The 22,148-nt window shown below is 50.8% G+C and overlaps 1 protein-coding gene across 1 annotated transcript in view; it reads left to right on the forward strand.

Annotated features, from left to right (window-relative positions):
* BIN3 (bridging integrator 3) overlaps nt 1-22,148 on the forward strand; it is a 184,431-nt gene that overhangs the window by 107,891 nt on the left and 54,392 nt on the right. Inside the window, exons 6-7 of the mRNA XM_078666276.1 lie at nt 16,098-16,138; nt 16,944-17,085. Of these exons, the coding sequence (XP_078522402.1) occupies nt 16,098-16,138; nt 16,944-17,085 (183 nt within the window). The remainder of the gene's footprint in view (nt 1-16,097; nt 16,139-16,943; nt 17,086-22,148) is intronic.

Consider the following 22,148-nt stretch of genomic DNA (forward strand, 5'->3'; position numbering starts at 1 on the left):
TCCTGTCCTAATTTCTCTTGTACTGTTAATCTGGGTTTAGACAGTACCTGATATTTGCTCAGGAGGTGACCCTTCCCTTTCTGAGATTCTTCTCTCATCTGCTACTTGATTGATCTGAGAGAGAAGAACGAGAATAACATTACCCTAGTACCACATTCCATTGGTCCCCTTACTCATACACCACCCAGAACCCATACGTACCAAAAACAACACGCTCACAAGTTCCAAAAAAGAAATACAGGTGCTACCATCTCTCAATTCTCCTTGAACAGGTAAGTTTACTTTTCTCAAATCAGCACCAAAGTTATGTACAAGGATAGCCAGTCATCTGCTACCTCCCTGGTTGGCGTTGAGCGTAGCTCCCCCAAGATGTCAGGCAAAACGAAAGGGCAAGAATTATGAAAACAAGATCGCCTTACCGGCAGGTCCGCGGCTAATAAGGGCTATATCGGGGGGGCGTGGCTACGAGCCGACCGTGATGGCTGCGTAGCGAGAGTGCTCTGACACCGAGGCAGCTCCTTAGCAATAATCCGCTACAGAATCCGAGTTAAGTGTATCACCGGCGACGGATTCGACTTGAGACACTTCAGCGACGCCGGCTGGCGCTTCCCCGGTCGGAATTGGACCCGGTTACTTGGTGCGACGTGTGCGGTCCGGTGGAGGCCCTGCCGGGTGGAAAAGCACCGGCCTGCCGTACCACTGCTCCCCGCCCGGAAGTGGCCGCGAGACGGACGGCTGTACCGGAAGTGGGCGCTGATGACGGCGATCATCCCCTGCAGTGTCTGATGGTCCCCTGAAGGTGCTGAGCCGTGACAAGCGGGGGTTCCCCGACGGAGTGTCCCTCCTGAACGTCCGAACTGCCTGGGGGCGTGGAGGCTCCGTGTGCGCACTGTGACCGGCTCGGCAAAAGGTACGAGGCCAGGACGGGGAGAGCGTGGGCGGAGTGCGCCATTAACTGTTGGAGCTGTGGGGCTGAGTACTCGGTGGGCATTGGGCGCACTGCCACACCTGCATAATAGACTGCCTACGACAGAGGGTGCAATAGCCTCGCAGTGCGGAGGTGCGTGGGGGGCCCCTGACCCCCAGGGCTGTGAGTAAAGACCATCCCTGGCGCTGAGCCGGAGTCCCGGACTTTTGGCCACGAGAGCAGCACCCCCTGACCTGCGCCACAAGACTTGGTGCGTCCCCGAGGCTTCAGCACCTGCAACTGATCGGCTCTGACTCTGGCCGTGTAGGGGAGGAGGCTGTGACGACGTCTGCCACCTAGGGCGACACAGGAGCCTGGGTTTCGAGGTCCACTAAAGGCCCTCGCACGCCGGAGGAGACCGCTCTGACCGCTGCCCCCTGCCCGTCGGCGTTCTTGTGCAGTGTACCAAGAGGATTGAGGGAGCTTTCAGTTCGGCGCCATTTTCTGACTCGAGGGTCCTCTGGAGCGGCCCCCCCGCGTGCTGAAGACCTGAAGTCATGGCAAACAGAGGTAACAGAAGCGCGGCTGCGCAGGCGAAGCTGGAAAAATACGCCTTCGAAAAAAGTGCCGCAAATCTCTCGGAGAGTCGTCCCTCGGGGGGCAAGAGTCCGGTAGGTGAGGGCACCAAGAAAGTGACGTTGGAGGACCTGATGAAGATGCTTACGAGTTTGCAGGCGACAGTGGGGGCAATCTCTACTGATGTTGGGCTGCTGAGGGCGGATTTCCACAAAATGACGGAGCGGGTGGCCCAGGTGGAAGTGGTCACTAAATCGCTGGTGGAGGACACCTCTGAACTACAGCTGGCCACTGAGCGATTGAAAGCGATTGCCAAGAAGCTACAAGACCGCCTGGATGATCAAGAAGGGAGGTCACGACGGAAAAACGTCCGCATCTTGGGCATTCCGGAATCTGAAGGCAAGCGTTCAATGGATTTGTATGTGGAGGAGCTCATCACGACGAAACTGCAGCCGAAGGGCCTCTCCCGATTCTTCTCTGTCGAAAGGGCGCATAGAGTCCCGGGGGGGACGCCGAAACCTGGGGCGGCGCCACGGCCAGTGCTGGCTAGACTCTTTAACTTTAGGGATAGGGATGCCATACTCCAATCGGCCAGAAATTCCGCCCCAATCAAGGTGCTGAACTCCACTATAGCGTTCTTTCCTGATTACACAGCTGAGGTGGCCCGAAGACGTAAGACATTTATCGATGTCAAGAAGAGCCTGCGGGACAGGGACATACCATACTCTATGTTATTTCCGGCACGATTGAGGGTCGTGGACAATCACAGGGCATGGTTCTTCGACACACCTGAAGCGGCGAGGGAGTGGCTGGACGGCTGGAGGCGTGTGGAGGCACCTAGGCGAGATGGTAGATTTCACCGCGACAGAGGCTCACAGCAACAACCGGACCAGGAGCCATCCCAGGGCCATAGCCAAGACCTATTTGCAGAACCGGGTCTGGAGGAGAGAGAGTATTCCGAGGAGTGAGGGCCGGCGTTCGTGTATCAGGCATTGCCCGTGGACACTTGGGCCCTGCACAGGGCCGGGCGGCTGAGGTCGCTTGGAGCTGCCGTCGGGTTGAAGAGCTACACACCCCCGACAAGCAAGTACACTGGGTTGGAATGGGACTAAGCGCTCTGCTAAGTTGGGGGAGGCGGGCGGTTTCAGACCCGTACAGCAGGGAGGCAGGGAGGGGGGTGGGGGGGTTTGGTTGGTTGTTTTAGCTCTAGGTTTTTTGTTTACCTGTTGTTTTGTTTGGCACAGCACAAGCTACACTGCACTGAATGAGGGTGACCTGTTCATAGGTGACGTTGCTCAACTACGTTCATTCCTCCTGGACTCATACCACACCCTGACAGATGGCGACACACTCACGGGATACACCTGAGTTCCACGTGACACGCCCCTCCCGCTCTATAACACTGACGGCACTCACATGGAATGTTCGGGGATTGGGTGATAAGGTGAAGCGAGGCCTAGTGTTACAATATTTGAAACGCTGTAAACCGGCGATAGTTATGCTGCAGGAGACCCATTTAGTGGGCACGGCCTCTAGAGCGATGGACAGGTGGGGATACAAATTCGTCACTCATGCGGACTTCTCGTCCGGTTCTAGAGGGACTGGAATCCTTATACGCAAAAATTTCCCATTGATATGCACACAATCTAGGGTGGACACTCAGGGCCGCTTCGCAGCGGTAACGGTACAGTGGGAAGGCCAGCTCTTTAATTTCGTGTCAGTATACATCCCGCCTAACTTACACACCGAAGCTCACACTGCACTAGCCTCCTTCCTCCTTGCATTACCGACAGCGACACTGGTTGTAGGGGGAGATTTCAATGACGTGGTGGACCATACCCTTGATAGACACCCACTGGCTGCGACGGTGCGGGGAGGCGGGCGACTCTCCGGTCTGTTAGACGCCTTGGGATTGACGGACTGCTGGCGATACAAACACCCCCTCGACAGAAATTACACATACTACTCAGCAACACATAATTGCCTCTCACGGATTGACCATGTGTTCATGTCCGGTGAAGGGCTTAGTGGGGTCGAAGAAGTGGCCATCTGCCCCAGAGGTATCTCCGACCACTCCCCTCTCCTGCTCACATACACGAGTCGCCGCGCGCACAGATGCCGTACGTTTCCGATCCATGCGAGTTATTTGCAACATGCCCCTTTGAAAAAATCACTCACCACTACTGCCGAGCGCTATTTTCGGGAGAATGTGGGCTCAGTGGACTCCCAGAGTACTCTGTGGGAAGCGTTTAAAAGAGTGCTGCGGGGGCAAGCGATTGCGTCGGTGACGGCCCACAAGAGAACACAACAGCAAGAACTCAGCGCCCTGGAGGAGGCCCTCACAGTGGCCATCTCTAGACAGGAATCTAATCCATCTCTGGGAGCCGCCCAGGCGGTCCGGCTGTGCCGCGTAGAATGGATGGCGTACCAGAGGGAATCGGTTAAGACGTCACTCCAGGCCACCCGCCATAGAGTATACGAACTGGGCGATAAAGCCGGAAAGATGTTGGCCTGGCTCGATAAAAAGGAGAGGGCTGGCAGGGTTATTGCTCAACTGACACTGCCTGACGGACGGGCGACCTCTGACCCCGGGGTTATTGTCAACCTGCTGGCGGATCATTACGAAGCTATCTACGCTCCTCAGGCGGGGTTCTCGACGGAGGAGGCCTATGACTACATCAAGGATCTGACGATCCCCTGTCTCTCTCCAGAGGAGGCACTCTTGTTGGAGGCCGACGTTACCGTGCAGGAAGTAAGGGACGCGACAGAGGCGTTGGCGTCTGGGAAAGCCCTGGGACCCAACGGCATCCCGGTGGAATTGTACAAACAAACGTCCCAGACGACTGCCCCCCATCTTCTTAACATGCTCGAGGACAGCCTAGAATTGGGAATGCTGCCGAGTGAACAGCGCCTGGCCGCTATCATCCCGATCCATAAACCCGGTAAGGTGGCAGAGGAATGCACTTCCTACCGCCCCATTTCCCTGCTCAACGCGGAGCCGAAGATACTCGCCAAGTTATTGGCGTTGCGATTGACCCCCCACTTTGCCACTCTAATTCACCCGGACCAGTCCGGCTTTATGCATAATCGCAATACCTCGCATAATTTGCGGCGTTTACAGGCGGTCCTGGCTCGCAGGGAGAGTATACGGGAACCAGCGGTGCTGCTCTCCCTGGACGCCACTATGGCGTTCGACACGGTGGAGTGGCCTTATCTCTTCGCGGTGCTCCGACGCATGGGCTTTGGGCCCCGCTTTTGTGCGTGGGTCCGACTTCTGTATACTAGCCCCCTCGCGCAGGTTGTGGCAAATGGCCACATCTCTAGGACCTTCCCGCTTGGGCGTGGGACGAGACAAGGTTGTCCGTTATCTCCTCTATTGTTTACGTTAATCCTTGAGCCGTTGGCGATTTGGGTGAGATGGGAACCATCAATTAAGGGTATCCAGTGGTCACCAACGTGGGAAGATCGGATATCACTGTACGCCGACGATGTCCTGCTCTACCTCACCGCCCCGCGGAAATCGGTCCCGGAACTGCTCAATGTCTGCAAAAAGTTCGGGAGAGTATCCGGCTATAGAATTAACTGGGCGAAGTCGGTGCTATTCGTTCTTGTTGGCCACCCCCACCCCCCCCACTTCCGAAGGGCTGTCCGTTAGCGTACACTGCTGCCCCCTTTAAATATCTGGGGGTCTACATTACTCCAAGTCCGGACGTATTCCACGCGTTGAACCTGAGACCCCCCCTGGAGCGATTTGTTCGGGATGTCAGGGTGTGGCGCTCCCTTCCACTTACTCTTTTGGGCAAAGCTGCCCTGTTTAAAATGATGGCTCTGCCTCGTTTTTTGTACCTCCTGGAGAATACGCCGTTTCCGGTGCCCCCCGCCTACTTTAAGGCCATCTCGGCGGCAATTTCTAATCTGCTCTGGGATGGAAAACCGGCCCGCATTGCGCAGAACAAGCTGGTGAGGGACTGGTACGATGGGGGGATAGCACTCCCTAGTATTGAACTGTATTACTGGGCTGCCCACCTTAAACAGATCAACTACTGGTTACATGTCCCACACACGGACCCAGCCTACATGGCGGACAGGCAGAATATCGAACCCAGAGGTCTGCTGAGGAACTTATATAGCCGCAACGTCCCGTCTGAGCTACAGGGCCCGACACGTCATACGATCCAAATCTGGTATAAAGCACACAGGCACCTGCAATGCGCGCACACTGTTACACAGATGACACCCCTATGGGACTCACACAGGTTGGGCTACATGGGCAATACCAAAGGGTTTAAGGCATGGGACGACATTGGAATTTCAGTGGTGGGGGACCTCTGGAAGAATCACAGAATCGTGGATTTTGGGTTCTTACAGGCCAAATATGGTATGGGAGAGTCCGAACGATACAGATTCATGCAGATACGGCACGCACTGGGGGCGGCCATTCCGGCAGATGCGACTCTGCAGGAATCTACCCCTCTTGAGGACCGCCTGCTGACCGAGCACATGCCCCAAAAAGCCACCTCATACACGTACCGGAAACTAGTTAACAATCTCCCTGACTTGTTGTCCAAATTGCGCTCCAGTTGGGTGGCGGACATAGGTGACCTTGATGACTCGGAGTGGCAGGAGGCTCTCTCATCACCTTGCGAGTCGGCGATTCCATCCAGGCTTAAGCTGGTGCAGTTGAAAGTCCTGCACCGTACGTACTATACCAGGACGGTTTTGTACAAAATAGGAAAGGCTGATCAGGAGTACTGCCTCCGCGGATGCGGAGAACGGGGGACATTCTACCACACCATTTGGGATTGCGGGAGGCTGGCAGGGTATTGGACAGCGGTGTTACGCACTATTTCTCAGACTGTGAATGTGTTTCCCTGCGGTTAGACCCGCGCTGCTGCTTGCTGAACATTTGGGAGGCCACGGACTTGACCCATCGACAGCGGGACTGGGTGGTGTTGGGCCTGATGGTTGCGAAGCGCAATGTGGCTAAACTGTGGGGATCACCTGTGGTGCCCAGGCTGAGAGATTGGTGCAGCGATATGGATGACGCAATGGTGGCGGAGAAGGCGGTGTTTGTCCGGAGGGGTTGCCCCAGGAAATGGGGTCTGATCTGGGGGGCATGGAACACGTACAGAGGAGACATCTGCGAACCTCCGGGAGAAGATTTGGATGAGGGTTTGTTGGATTGAGTTTTAGAATTTTACCGAGGGAATGTGTGCTGATGAGTTCTCTAGCCTTGGTGGACGCCTGACTGTTGCATGAAAGGGAGGAGCCGGGAGGGGTCCTGGACTACGTCACTTATGTTAAGATGATTTGATGATGGCTATGGGTCTGTCTACCCTCTGGGAACACTTTGTGGTTTTATTCGATGGCTGTGCTCTTGTTGTTTGGTACTGTTTGGTTCTACGGTTAAAAGCAGACCTTTGTAACTTCCGACAAAATTGCCAAAGTAAAGATGCACGCAAGGAATGGTTGCCGCCGGGCCTCAGGGATGCCGGCTAAACGACTGTGTAAATTTCCACTTTCCACCTTTATCGCTGAAATGTTTGAGGCCGGCCCCAGAGGTTGTAGGCACTCAATTGTGTCTTGATTTAAGTGTGTAATAAAGGTCTTTTAAAAAAAAAAAAGAATAAAATAAGGGCTATATCGCTGCTTCTCCGCGATATAGGTTGATGCAAGCCTCTAAACTCTGAGAACTATCTAAGAGTCCCAGGAGTGTGCAATCCCGCGTCTCCCGACTCTCAGTTCCCTGAATCCAACAACACTGGCAAGCAGACTGCTTGATGGGGTCAGGGAGGGGGCAATCCTGCGTCTCCCGACCGAATCTCAAGCCAAACAAAGAACAATCCTCCCCTGAATATCCGGGGTAACACTCAGCCGAGTGTTTGATGCTTTCTATCCTTGTGAGGGCGCGGAGGGGGAAATCCAGCGTCTCCTAGGGCCTCACATGAAATACAGTCGCTATACCAGCCGGTACAGCTTCAGCCGAATTGGCTCTTTTGAGCACTCCTGGACCTACGCTTCGCAGCCGCAAAGCGTACACCACGAACACACTCCGCACCACAACGAACTCCGCTGCAGTTCCGCGGAAAACAGGACGTCCACTTACAGCAGACTCCAGGGGACAAATCACGTGCAAGATCCGCTGCCTCTCCACTAACCATATGCTTTCCCGGTCCGTCCCTTACCGCTATGCAGCATGGGAGATGTAGTCCTCCCTTAATTATACCTTCGGTAGGCACATACGCCGGTTCCTGATAGTACGCCCCCCTTCCCTGTGCCTCCTAGCGCCCGGCTTATGAGGGTGACGGGCATAAAACATGCGGATCAATCGCGCGGCATGGACATCCTCACACGGTTCCCATGAATCATTCTCCGGCTGATACCCCTTCCATGAGATCAAAAACCACAGCTTCCCATGGCGAAACCTGGAATCCTGGATGCGACGCACCTCGTATTCCGATTGATCACCCACCTGGATAGGAGGAGCGGCCTTGCGCCGTGCTGAACCGGCGGGTTTTAACAGACTGCAGTGGAACACCGGATGTATTCTCATGGAGGCAGGCAACTTCAGCTTGTACGCCACCGGATTGATTTTTCGGCTTATGGCATATGGACCGATGAAACGCGGATGAAAAATGCTACGGTAACGGAAACTGATGTTCTTCGTAGACAGCCAAACCTTGTCTCCCACTTCATACTGAGGGCCTTCTTGTCTGTGTCTATCGGCCCATTTTTTGTAAGTGGTCTTGGCATGGCCCAACGATTTTCGGATACGCTTGTGTGTTGCCAGAAGAGCCTTCACGTGTGCGGCCACCATAGGATGATTTTGCACTTCCTCAGGTACAGTTAATGGCAGAGTGTTCGCATGAAAACCTGTGTTTGCTTTTAACGGTGTTTCCCCTATCGAACTATGCCAGGCATTATTATAGGACAGTTCCGCAAGTCATAGCATAGAGACCCATGACTGACTAGCCTCCTCCGAATAACACCGCAGATATTGCTTGAGCGTTTGGTTCAGTCGCTCGGTCTGTCCGTCGGTCTGTGGATGGAAGCTGGTGGATAGGGCGTCTTCCACCTGTAGAGCTTTACACCACATGTGCCAAAACTGTGCCACAAACTGTGGTCTGAGATGATCACCCTTGGAATACCGTGGATCCACACCACATGGTTGAGTAACAACTGGGCTGTTTGACTGGCCGTTGGCAGATTTTTGCAAGGGATGAAATGGCCCATTTTTGTTAAGCTGTCCACCACTACCATAATGGCATTGCACCCTTGGTCTGTTGGAAGGCCCACGACAAAGTCCATGCTGATTGTGTGCCAGGGACGAGATGGAGTGGGTAGAGGCATGAGTTTTCCTCGGCTTTTAGAGTGATCCCTTTTTGCCCGTGCACAGGTGTCACATTGATTTATCCAGCTCACCACATCTTTCGTCATGGTCTCCCACCAAAAATGACGTTTTGCTAGATGCAGTGTTTTTCTGCTTCCTGGGTGTCCCGCAAGTACGTCATTATGGCACCAATTGAAGGCCTTCATCCTCAGTTCGTGTGTGGGAAGATATAATTTCCCGTCATGCAATGGTATACCGTGTTTAATACTTCGGAGTCCGTTCATGTTTGCCCACACCTGCCACTGAGCCTGACTCCGTTCTCCTTGGACATGTTCGATGAGGTGTTCAGCTGTCACCAGGCACACAACTTTCTCCGGTGCAATGATAGCTCGATGCTCCTCCTGGGATTCAAGCGCTTCACCCCCTTGCCGAGAGAGGGAATCCGCCTTCCTGTTCTCTGATCCTGGACGGAAGGTCACTATGAAGTTGTACTCCACGAAGAACAACATCCACCTCATCTGGCGGTGGGAGAGGTGTTGAGCGGTCTTCATGAACTGCAAGTTCCGGTGATCAGAATAAACCGTGATTGGGTGTTGTGTTCCCCACAAGTAATGCCTCCACTCCTGGAATGCCCGTTTTATAGCTAGCAGTTCTTTTTCAGAGATAGTATAATTAGTCTCTGCGGAGTTGAGTTTTTTAGACAGAAATGCAACAGGATGCAATTGTCCCGTCTCTTTGTGATAAGACGGCCCCCACCGCCGAGTCGGATGCATCCGATTCCACCACAAACGGTAGTTCCAAGTGAGGATGTTTCAGGATTGGAGCCGTAACAAACGCCTGTTTCAAACGTTCAAAAGCCTCCATGGCTTCGGAATTCCATCTGAAGGGCACCCCTTTCCTCAGTAATTTAGTTATAGGGGCGGCTAACAAGGAGAACTGAGAGATGAACCGTCTATAATAGTTGGCGAAACCAAGGAAACACTGCACCTCCTTCACACTTGTAGGCACCGGCCACGATCGTACTGCTTCTATTTTTCTTTCAGCCATACTGAAACCCTTCGGAGTCAATATAACACCGAGAAACTCTACTGTGACTACGCTGAACTTGCACTTGCTGAGTTTACAGTAGAGACTGTTCTCCAACAGTTTCTTCAGAATCAGAACGACATGGCTGACGTGTTGGGCCCGGGAGACAGAATAGACCAGGATGTCATCAATGTATACGATGACAAACTGGTCTATGTACTCTTTCAACACGTTGTTGAGGAAATACTGGAATGCCGCCGGGGCGTTACACAACCCGAACGGCATTACTAGATATTCGAAGAGACCGTATCGGGTTTTGAATGCAGTCTTCCACTCATCCCCCTCACGTATCCTGACCAAGTGATAGGCGCCACGGAGGTCCAACCGTGTGTAGATCACTGCCTCCCTCACCTGATCCAACAATACCGGGATGAGTGGAAGTGGGTAACGATTCCGAATGGTCTGTTTGTTCAGTTGGCGATAGTCAATACATGTTCTCAGTTCCCCATTGGCTTTCGACGTGAAAAACAGGGGCGAGGCCGCCGGGGATCTGGATGGTCGGATAAAACCAATAGCACTAAAATGCGTCAGATATTCCTGTAGATGTTTAGTTTCTAAGTCTGATAACGCATATACCCTACAGGCAGGGACTATAGCACCATCGATCAGATCTATCCGACAGTCGTACTCCCGATGGGGAGGGAGTACTTCGGCCTTGATCTCGCTGAACACTTCTCTATACTTTTCGTAGGCTGTGGGCAGGATAGTATCTTTTTCAACTGCAGTGGCAAGATGCAAAACCCGAGCCAATGCTAGCGTATGCGATGGAGGTGTGCTGTTGCAGGTATCCTGGCACTCCTCAGAAACAAAACTCACGTTGTTTGTCCTCCAGTCAACGGATGGGTTGTGCCGTTCTAACCAGGGTATCCCCAAATTGATCTCATATTGGGGAGCCTCTATGATATTTAGCACAATACTTTCCACATGTTTTATCGTGCTGCCTTCTAGGATCAACACAACTTCTTCCGTACGTTCGGTTATGGGACCAGACTTCAACGGGGTACCGTCCACCGCCAATACCGTCTCAGGATTCGTGTGTGGAACCCGTCCCAAACCCAAACGACGCACCAATCCCTCGTCTACGAAATTCCCTGTAGCCCCAGAATCTATCATGCTCCACACTGTATGCTGTTGCTGTTTAGTTTGCAGTAAAGTGGATAATAAAATATGAGTGACTGCTGGTTTAACTTTGGTAGTCGCTAAGGAAGTCAGCCTCCATTCTTTACTGGCTATTTCTGTCTCTTCGGTCTTTCCTAGCTCTCCGGATGTGAGTGCTACCTTTTTTCCTGAAAAGTATGCCCTAGGTTTTTTCAGTTTCACAGGACACTCCTTAACGTAGTGCCCTCTCTTTCCACAGTACATACAGAGCCCCTGTGTACGGCGGTTCTCTCTTTCTGCCCTAGACAACGGCGCGCGTATCGCACCTACATCCATAGGTTCGGGGGCGCTGTCTCTCGCTACAGTAGTTGGTTGAAGCATCGGCCCCATGCTCCCTGAGTTCCTATTGTGTTTCCGACGATCGCCTCTTCTTTCTGCTAAACGATGGTCGAGGCTGAGGGTGAGATTGATCAGATCGACACAGGTCGAAGGTTGGGGGTCAATCTGAGCAAGCACATCCTTCAAGTTGTCAGACAGACCTTGATAGTGCAACGCCATCCTTTTTTCTTCCGGCTAGGCGGTTTCAGCCACCAACCGGTTGAAGGTGGTCATGTAGGTAACCAGATCTTTTCTTCCTTGACGAAGCTCTAAAAGCTCCCGGTCTGCACTGAGAGTGGTTGCTCTTCGGTCGAACACCCGCTCAAACTCCTTACGGAAAGCAGACCAGTCATTAAGAATAGGATCGTCGTTTCTGACGAACGGCACCGCCCAATTGGCAGCATCTCCTGACAAATAAGAAATGGCAAATGCCACCCGAGACAGATTCGTGGGGAATGAGGCTGGCCTACACGAGAATGAAGAGTGATCTGTGTCCGAAAAGCCTGTATTTTCTGCGGATCCCCCGAATATCTTTCGGGGCTGGCCAATGGTATAGGGGGAGGGACTGTCACCTGAATCTGACGAGCCCCTGCTGACGCATCAAACGGGTTCCCTTTTGACGGTCTATTTTTTCTCGTAATGCTGCGGTCTCTACTTTTGACGTAGCCAGGTCCTGCTGTACTAGCAGCAGGGCCTGGAGCACGTCATCCATCGTGGCCATATTTGAGGATCCTTCCGACCGGGAGGAGATGTTTACGTGGGCACGTGATTCTGTCACGGCTGCTGGCTCCTCGAGGTCGGAACGATGCTCAAAAGGGGTCCACCTCCTGACGTCCCTGCACTCTGACTTTCTAAAACATCCAGAGCACAAAGGCAGTCAGGCGAGGGATAGGTAGGGGTAGGAGCAGCAGGGATAGGGAAACCTGTAACAAAAGAGGACATACGTTAATACACACTCCTTCTCTTCCTGCTCTCTTGTACTGTTAATCTGGGTTTAGACAGTACCTGATATTTGCTCAGGAGGTGACCCTTCCCTTTCTGAGATTCTTCTCTCATCTGCTACTTGATTGATCTGAGAGAGAAGAGCGAGAATAACATTACCCTAGTACCACATTCCATTGGTCCCATTACTCATACACGACCCAGAACCCATACGTACCAAAAACAACACGCTCACAAGTTCCAAAAAATAAATACGGGTGCTACCATCTCTCAATTCTCCTTGAACAGGTAAGTTTACTTTTCTCCAATCAGCACCAAAGTTATGTACAAGGATAGCCAGTCATCTGCTACCTCCCTGGTTGGCGTTGAGCGTAGCTCCCCCAAGATGTCTGGCAAAAAAAAAGGGCAAGAATTAAGAAAACAAGATTGCCTTACCGCAGGTCCGCGGCTATTAAGGGCTATATCGCTGCTTCTCCGCGATATAGGTTGATGCAAGCCTCTAAACTCAGAGAACTATCTAAGAGTCCCAGGAGGGTGCCATCCCGCGTCTCCCGACTCTCAGTTCCCTGAATCCAACAACACTGGCAAGCAGACTGCTTGATGAGGTCAGGGAGGGGGCAATCCTGCATCTCCCGACCGAATCTCAAGCCAAACAAAGAACAATCCTCCCCTGAATATCCGGGGTAACACTCAGCCGAGTGTTTGATGCTTTCTATCCTTGTGAGGGCGCGGAGGGGGAAATCCAGCGTCTCCTAGGGCCTCACATGAAATACAGTCGCTATACCAGCCGGTACAGCTTCAGCCGAATTGGCTCCTTTGAGCACTCCCGGACCTACGCTTCGCAGCCGCAAAGCGTACACCACGAACACACTCCGCACCACAACGAACTCTGCTGCAGTTCCGCGGAAAACAGGACGTCCACTTACAGCAGACTCCAGGGGACAAATCACGTGCAAGATCCACTGCCTCTCCACTAACCATATGCTTTCCCGGTCCGTCCCCTTACCGCTATGCAGCATGGGAGATGTAGTCCTCCCTTAATTATACCTTCGGTAGGCACATACGCCGGTTCCTGACAGTGTCCAGTCACCACACAAAGAGCTGCATACCCCCTGTAGAGTCTGGAACCAGGGAAGGCAGGGCATTGGTGTACTTCAAAGGGATGCCTCTAGAAGTTTTTCCCCAAGCCAAAGGCACAACTGTGTATAAAAGAAGAATATATGATGTTACAACACAAACAATTACAACACATGCCTCTACAATGCGGTTTTTACATCGCAGCTACCTTTACAATGCACGATTTTACAACGCATGCCATTACAACGCATTTTTAAAAACTACCTTTACAGCGCATACCATTACAACACATAATACGTCTAGGGTAACAGTGGGGTATGTTTTGGATAGTGTAAGGGTAAAATGACTATTCCCACTCCAGTGAGTGCAACAGTAGGGTAAGTGTTGGATAGTGTCGGGGTAAAAAGTCCTATTCCCACTCCAGTGAGTGCAACAGTAGGGTAAGTGTTGGATAGTGTAGGGGTACAAATTACTATCCCCATGTACCCCCAAACCCATACACACCCTAAAACAAAAAAACCTCCATTACTTACCTTATAATGCGTTGTAATGGTATGCGCTGTAATGGTATGCGCTGTAATGGTATGCGCGGTAATGGTATGCGCTGTAATGGTATGTGCTGTAATGATGTGCGCTGTAATGGTATGTGCTGTAATGATGTGCGCTGTAATGGCATGCGCTGTAATGGCATGCGCTGTAATGGCATGCGCTGTAATGGCATGCGCTGTAATGGCATGCGCTGTAATGGCATGCGCTGTTATGGCATGCGCTGTTATGGCATGCGCTGTCATTGCATGCATTGTCATGGCATGCATTGTCATGGCATGCGTTGTAATGCATGTATTGTAATGGCATGCAATGTAAATGCAGTCACGTTGTAATGACTGCGTTGTAATGGTTGTTTCCCATGAAAGAAAGACCGCAGACACCACCACTTCAGGACACTTCTGGATCTGTGGATACTCTGCCAGGAAGAAGGGCTTTTGTGCTTCTGAAGGACTGCCACTCTGCTGGACTCTTGCTTTGGTGTGCGGACATGCTACCTGCTGCCCTCTTGCCTGGGTGAGAACGACTGGACCGGCATCTGTTGAACCCAGATCGAAGAGTGACTCCAAGATCTAGTTGACTACCCTCCTGATCTGAAGGCTCAGGGACATAACCGGCTTTCAAACACCTTGCACCTGTACCTGGACTGTGCCATCTGTGAGTCTACCCTGCCAAGTTGTGCCATCCCAGTCCTGGACCCTTGGAAGTAGACCAAAGGTGTTTGCCAGCGTAACGGATGCCACTCCTCTGCTGAGCGATTCATCCCCTAGCAGAACCAACGCTTCACTGCTGCTGCATGGATTGGGTTGGCACAAAGAACCTTATCTCCCACCACAGTTCTCCGAACTGACACATCACCCAGACGGTGTGGCGCATCCACAGCCCAGGTCCTTGTATCCCTCTTGGAGCCACGCATCACAAGCTGTGCCCTGCATACCAGACGCTGGACTTGGCATCGCAAGCCCTGTCGGCCGGCCCTGCGACGACGACTCATCCGGACGTCTCACCGCAGCCTCGCCACATCTTGGACCTGAAGCATCGCTTCGGCTGCATGGCTCATCATCGACCCGGATCCACGCAATGTTCCGCAACCAGTATTTAAGGAGCTAGGCCATGCTCCATCGTGGTCAGCCTGAACTTGTGACTTGGTCCCGGTCCAATGCGACCAGATATCCCCAATTGGCGTTTTGGGCTTCTTGGCGCTATTTTTTCGAAAAACTCTAAAATCAAATATCTTCAGTTCTACTAATCAGATTTCTGTCGGTTTCTTCCTGTTTTATTTATTAAAAATTGCTCTATTTTTGTAAGTCTGTTGTGGGGTCCATTTGTGGTGTGTTTTCTCTGTTTTACTGTTTGAAGCGTTGCACAAATACTTTACACATTGCCTCTTAGTTAAGCCTGACTGCTCTGTGCCAAGCTACCAATGAGGTGAGCACGGATTAATTTTGAGTTTGTTTGTGCCTTACTATGACGAGGATTGTGGTTGCTGCTTGACCTTGGCTCACTCCCCGGTCAACCAGCAACCCAATTTCTTACATTTTCTGTATGGGAAGATCTGTCATTCTGTCCCTAGAAGTGCATATTTTGGTTTAGGGCCCTGATTACGAGTTAGGCAGCGCAGATTTCCTGTATGGAATTCCTCTCTGCCTGATCCCAACTGACCCGCTCTTCCTGCAGCCAGGTCTCAGGACCTGGCCTCACCCAACCTACCTTTGCCTTGCCTCCCGTACTCCTCTCACCCTTCTCCCTCCAAACAGAATTCCATGCACACATTTACCACCTGCTTAGAGCGTGCATTAAACGCCTCAGAATAGAGAGTGCATTGCAGAATACCGGTGGAGAGTTCTTTGTCTGCACATTAATTCGTCAATCCAAGAGGTTTAACTCCTATTTGCACGCTACTGGTGTGGTGTTATCCCACAGTAACAGTAATTACATGTGCAGAGATTGCATCCTGCTGGTACCTTGCGCTCTTAATTCTGGCCTAGGCGTCTGCTTTTTGTACTGTCATCCACTGCTGTCCTGGTGTAGTGAACCATTCCATCTGTAGGCAATGTGATTTAACAAGTGCATGTATACCACAGTTTTAGTTGGATGCTGTCAGTACTATGTTCTATACCTGCACACAGTGCCTAAAGCAGTTATCTTTTTCCACAGGTGAACCAAATCCAGAAAACAGTCTTGGAGCCACTGAAAAAGTAGGTGATAGTACTTCAAATCATTTCCCAGTGGACCTATGGGGGCCACATCCACAAGCTAATACAGAGGGGTCTGAGATCAAGATACTCAGAGTATTTGCAGGACCTGCTAGATATTATATGAGCTAGTTGTATCAACCTTACAATAAGAAGAAAATTAGCATAGGTCCAGGGGTCCACGAACCAAAGGTTAAGAACCTCTGATCTCCTGCTGCTGATGTTGCTGTTCTCTGTGTGGATGTATCTTGCAATACTGTCACAACTTCTCTAGGCGAAACAGAATAATTCACTGCTGCTGACTCTAGTCATTTTCTGTCTGTCTATCTGTATGTCTTTCTTTCTTTTTCTTTTTCTGTCTTTTTCTTTCTGTCTTTATCTTCCTTCTTTCCGTTCTTTCTGTCTTTGTCTTTCTTTCTTAATGTCTTTCTTTCCCTGTTGTCTGAGTAACAGTAGCTTGCACTGTTTGAGAGCTTAACTACTGCACATTACATCAGCTGTGTACAAGAGAGGTTGGCACTGATTATTCACCTGTGCTATGTGTAAGATAAACCTACACTGCTCCGGCTGGTGCTGTACTTCTGCTGTGTGTGAGTGTGTTTGCACTACTGCTTTCTGTAGTGTACCTGTTCTGTGTCTGAGGGAATTTTGCACTGCTGCTGCTGCTGCTGGTGTTGTATCTGTCATCTGTGGACAGGAGTCTTGCCCTTCAGTTTCAGACCATTGATTGCAGGAACGCTGTAGCACACTTGAGCTGACCACATTTCCTGCCACTTTCTTCATGCTTTGCTCTCTTCTGCTCTGCCAGGTATAGCAGCGTCTTCCCCAGTCTCAACATGGCGGTGAAGAGACGTGAGCAGACTCTGCAAGACTACAAACGCCTTCAGTCCAAGGTGGAAAAATATGAAGAAAAGGAGAAGACCGGACCCGTCCTTGCCAAACTTCATCAGGTGTGGAATCTGCACAAGAAGTTGTTTATATGTTGTGACACACATGGGACTGATCATATCTGCAACATGGCACACCTGGGCATAAATATTGTTATATTGTAGTAAACCCTGGCCTGATTACCTGTTGTTGTGAAATTCTGTGGCCTGACTACTTGTATTCAATGGCAGAATCAGTTAACATTTTGCAGGCAAAGGCAGCAAAACAAAACTGAAAAATTTCAGGATTTGTGCCCCAGCCAAACCGGGGGGGGGGGGGAGATGAGGAAAATTAGCATACACGTTCTGTTTCTTTTTCTTCTCAACTGGTTGGAAATTGTCTGAGATTGTTCAGAAAAAACTGATGGCACCTTAAAAAAAATTTGGCAGCATCCATGTAGTGAATGTCGGAAAGTGCCCCTTTGTGACATGGTCACCTCCATTTTTTGCCTGGCAATTGATGCAATTTTGACAGACATGTACTGGGTTCCTGCTGTCCAGGTCCCCGGTGCCAGTTCTATTTCCCTAAAACTGTACAATTGTTCCCTCAGTTGGCAATATCTTTAGCACCCCCTGTAAGTCCCAAGTAAAGGGTACCCCTGGTACCTAAGGCAGGGGGACTAAAGAAGGCCCCGAAGGGCTGCAGCATGTATTGTGGAATCCTGAGAGACCCTTCACTCCACTCATGCATACTACCATTGCAGGCTGCGTGACATGGTTCTGAGAAAAGTGAAGATAAGACATGGCACAACTCCTGTGTGCCACGTTTGCAGACACTGCATGTAATATAAGTAAGTCACCCCTACAGCAGACCTTAAAGCCCTAAGGCAGGGTGCATTATATTACGTGTGAGGACATATCGGCATGAGCAGATATGCCCCTGTGATGTTCATGTCGATTCTTGGACATTGCCAGTGAACAGGGAAGCCATCTTGAGTATATGTACTGGGCACTGGTGATTATGAGTTCCCCAGCTACACGATGGCTTCACTGAAACTAAAGAGGTTTGCTATCACACCTCTCGTATTAATAAGCCCACACTGTTTCCAGTGATGCATTTATTAATACATGACCCAGGGGGCACTTTAGAGGTGCACCTTGAAAATCTAGCAGTCACTAGTGTACTGGCTGGCTGATGCCTGCCATCACAGAAAGGTTTCTATCCCCCTGCAGGTGAGAGCTCGTACTCTGAGGGCAGACACAATGCCTGCTCCGGCCGAAGGTGTCCCCTCCTCCAAGTAGGATGGCTAAGTAAACAGCGTATCAAGACAGGATGCTTCAAAGGCCTCTGCCGCCATTGATATGCGACCTGCTTCCAGTAAACATCCTTTACGACTGCGTTACAATGTAGTCCATTACCCCCCATATTTTACTCCGCAAAATATTTTACAACGCAGGGCTTTACACCGCAAACCATTACAACATATTCCCCATTACAGCGCCCCGGTAGAGCTAGAATAGTAAATTGCGTTGTAATGGAATGCGTCTTCAAGCCATGCATTGTAACCGATTTTGCGGTGTAAAAAATGCAGGGTAATAGCACGCGCTGTAAACGTGTGCCGAGTAAAGTGACATATTCCCCGCTTCCCCTAGACTTGAGAGATTCCGCCTCCCTGCCCTGAGGCCTATTTGACACCAGGGCAGGTGGGGAAATTAGCTAGTCAGAAGGAGCATTCCCAGTCAGGCTGGTACCACCCCTAAGGTGGGCTACCTGATGTGAACATGAAAACTATAATTCCACCATCTTGGTTTTTGATGGAATTTGGCTCACTGGGTCAGGGTTATGCCCACTTTCCACAGGAATTGGTCATATAGAGGGTGTAGTCACCCTAACGGTAAGAAGCCCATTGGCTACTACCTGTCACTCCCCTTAATGCCTCTAAATTGAGTATTTAGGGGCACCCTAATGCCAGGAACTTGGATTTGACTGATCCAAAAGAAGAGGACAAAGGGGGGCCACAGTAACTGAAGACTACTGTGGACTTTTGGAGCCAAACCCTGCCTGCCTGCACCAGTCTCGACAGTCATGACCAAGTGACTCGTCCTGTAGCTAAGTATCTGCAAGAACCCCAGTAGACTGCCAGTCATTCGCAAATTTTCAGCAATGTCCCTTGGAGTAGAGGAGCTACTCCGCTGCCGTCCACAGGCACAGACGAAGCAAAGTCTGGTTTCCTGTGTTGCAGCTTCCCGGTTAGCCCGACTCAGCAGCCACCCAGGAAGAGGTACCTGTGCTCCTGAAGATCAGATCTTTCCCTTCACTGAGTGACAGGACCAAGGACTGACCGGAGCTTCACAGAACGAATACCTGGGTTACCGGTCACTTGCAGCAAACAAAACCCATGAGAGGCCAATTTGGACTCACACTGCAATGAGACCAAGCAGCCATCGATGGACATCAGCCCGCAGAGACCCACTTACAGAGTGGTTCAGCTGTCCTGATTCCTGCACCTTCAACCGGGGAGTCCTGATTCCTGCACCTTCAACCGACGAGGCCAACTACCGTGAGGGCCTTTAACGCACACATCCCAGCTGACCTGTCTACTCTGCATCTGAGCCCCCCAGCTCGGGTACCCGAGAATCTACTGTACTTTCTTCTTCCCAGGACCCTGATGCCCGAGCCCTCTATTGGAGCTCCCAGACTTGTCCCAATGTCCCCCTCTGCCGCCTGTTTTTAGGTGACCCCCATTCTTTCTATAGCTAGCAGAGCTACACACCTGACTAGCACTTCTGCCCCAGGGCAAGTAATGAGTAACTGCTGGTGGTACCTTGGACCATGGGCCCCTACAACCCTAAGTTCAAAAGGAGACACCCAGAAACCGACTGAAAATAACAGAATGCACCATATGCCCTTTCCCCCCCATAGGAAAACAGTGCTACGTTAAGACTCATTTAAGTGAACATTTTACTTACTTTTAAAAATAGATATTTTAAAAAAAGGACTTCCTTGATAACGAAGTCTTTGGTATCAAAAATTACATAAAAATACGACTTCGTTTTCTAAATTGGTCTCTGATTTATTGTTGAGGGTGTTTCATTTATTGTCTCTGTGAGTACAGCAAATGCTTATCACTACCTTCTGATGAGCCTAAACTGCTTGCCCACACTACTGCAAAAGAGCTCATTAAGTGATATAATTTTTTGCTCTGTAAACCAATAAGAGTTACCTGGACTCTACACAGTGTACCTCATTTTGGTCCACTATATAGAGCGCCAGCTTCCTACATTGGAGGTTCAGCTGTGGGATACAAGACTTTGCATTTGCTGATACCACTTGTCCAATAGGTGACTTCATGATAGATTAAACCCAGATCTGTGACTGGGGTTGAGTGTTTGAAAAGTTTCAACGCTCCGTCCATCATTTTATTTTGTGATGTTGCTATGTGCGTCCTAAGTGGCTAAGGGTGTGCCCAGGCGTGGGCTCCTTGCTCGCTGCACCATTGGATTGAAGCTAGCCTGGCTGATGAAGGGTGATTCCCCCACACCAGTCCGGGATGCTTGTTTCCGGTCCAAGGAGGACCTGGCTTGGCAGTACAGGCTGGACTGTTCCCATGGGAAGCAGGGTCAAGATGGATTTGCATATGGCTGGGTCCAAACTGGGGCGACTTGGCGAGCAAAATAACAGTGGATGAAACCCAGATCTGTGACTGGGGTGAGTGTTTGAAAATTTTCAACACTCCGTCCATCATTTTATTTTGTGATGCTACTATATAGAGCGCCAGCTTCCTACTTTGGTGGTTCAACGGTGGGATACAAGACTTTGCATTTGCTGATACCACTTAGTTAATAGGTGACTCCACAAAGTAAATCCACAAATGACATTAGTTGAAAAATTATTTTATAAAAATGTATTTCTTTTTCTGAATTAGCTGTGAGAAAGTGCTTTTTTTGCAGGATAAGTCCCACCACTTTTCGCCTGGTTTTGATGTGGTTTCAAATGTTGTGCACAGAGTCCCTGTCAACAAGGTTCCTTGGGCCAGCGCTTCTTCCCTAAAAAAAAAAAAAAAAAACAATTGGTACTTCTGCCCACTGTAAGTCCCTAGTAAATGGTGCCCTGGGTACCTAGGGCCTGGGGGCAGAAGAGGGTCCCTTGGGACCCCCCTCACTGTGAGAATGTCACTGCCTCTGCAGCATGCATGCCCACTGTGAGGGAGAAAATGACAGTCAACTTGGCACCCTGCCTGGGTGCCATCCAGCTACCACTGCCTGACAGCATAGGTAAGTCAACCGCTTAGCAGGCCTCACAGCCCTAAGGCATGGTGCACTATACTACAGATGAGGACATATGTGCATGAACAGATATGCCCCTACAATATGGGCACCATTTCCTGATATTGTAAGTGCCAGTGCAGCCATGAAGAGTACATGAGCTAGGAACTGAACAACTCAAGTTTCACAGCACCATGATGGCTTCACTGAATACAAGAGTGATTGGTACCAAACTTCTCCTTTTAATAAATCCCCACTGATGCCAGTGTGGGATTTATTGTACCATGTACCCAGACATCACCTCAGTGGTGTCTCCTGAATCCCTACCAACCCTTGTGTGGTCTCTGACCAGCTGTAGGCAGCTAGCCACCACCAGATATGTTTCTGGACCCCTGGGTAGAGAGCCCTTGCTCTCTGAGACCAGAAACAATTCACATCCTGGGCCCAGGATGGGCCAGCCCTCGAAGAGGGGAGCTTCAAAGGCCTGCTGCCTTTGTAATGTGACCCCCAGCTTTTGCTGCTAGCAGCAGATGGCAGCCCCGGGTTTACCCCCCAATTTGGACAGGAAAACGTAGGAAGAGTAGGTGTGCCCTCCTCTGCCAACTCCACCCCGAAGTTAGGAGAGGTGAGGTGAGGTGAAGCACATCTTTCAGTCCCTGCCATCTTGAAGATGGGGAGACCCCTCTAATCAGGGCTAGGTCTATGCCACCCTCCCTCAGGAGGGTGGCATAATAGAGGTTGTAGTCAACCCAGACAAGGTGCCCATTGGCCCTACCTGCTACTCACCTAAAACCCAGCTAAATAGTTTTTAGATGGCCCCCTACACCTGGAAACTAAATCTGTAACAACCTACGAAGAAAGAAGACAGCCCTGCAGAGTAG

This window comes from Lissotriton helveticus, chromosome 11, assembly GCF_964261635.1.
Source record: "Lissotriton helveticus chromosome 11, aLisHel1.1, whole genome shotgun sequence".
NCBI classification, from domain to species: domain Eukaryota; kingdom Metazoa; phylum Chordata; class Amphibia; order Caudata; family Salamandridae; genus Lissotriton; species Lissotriton helveticus.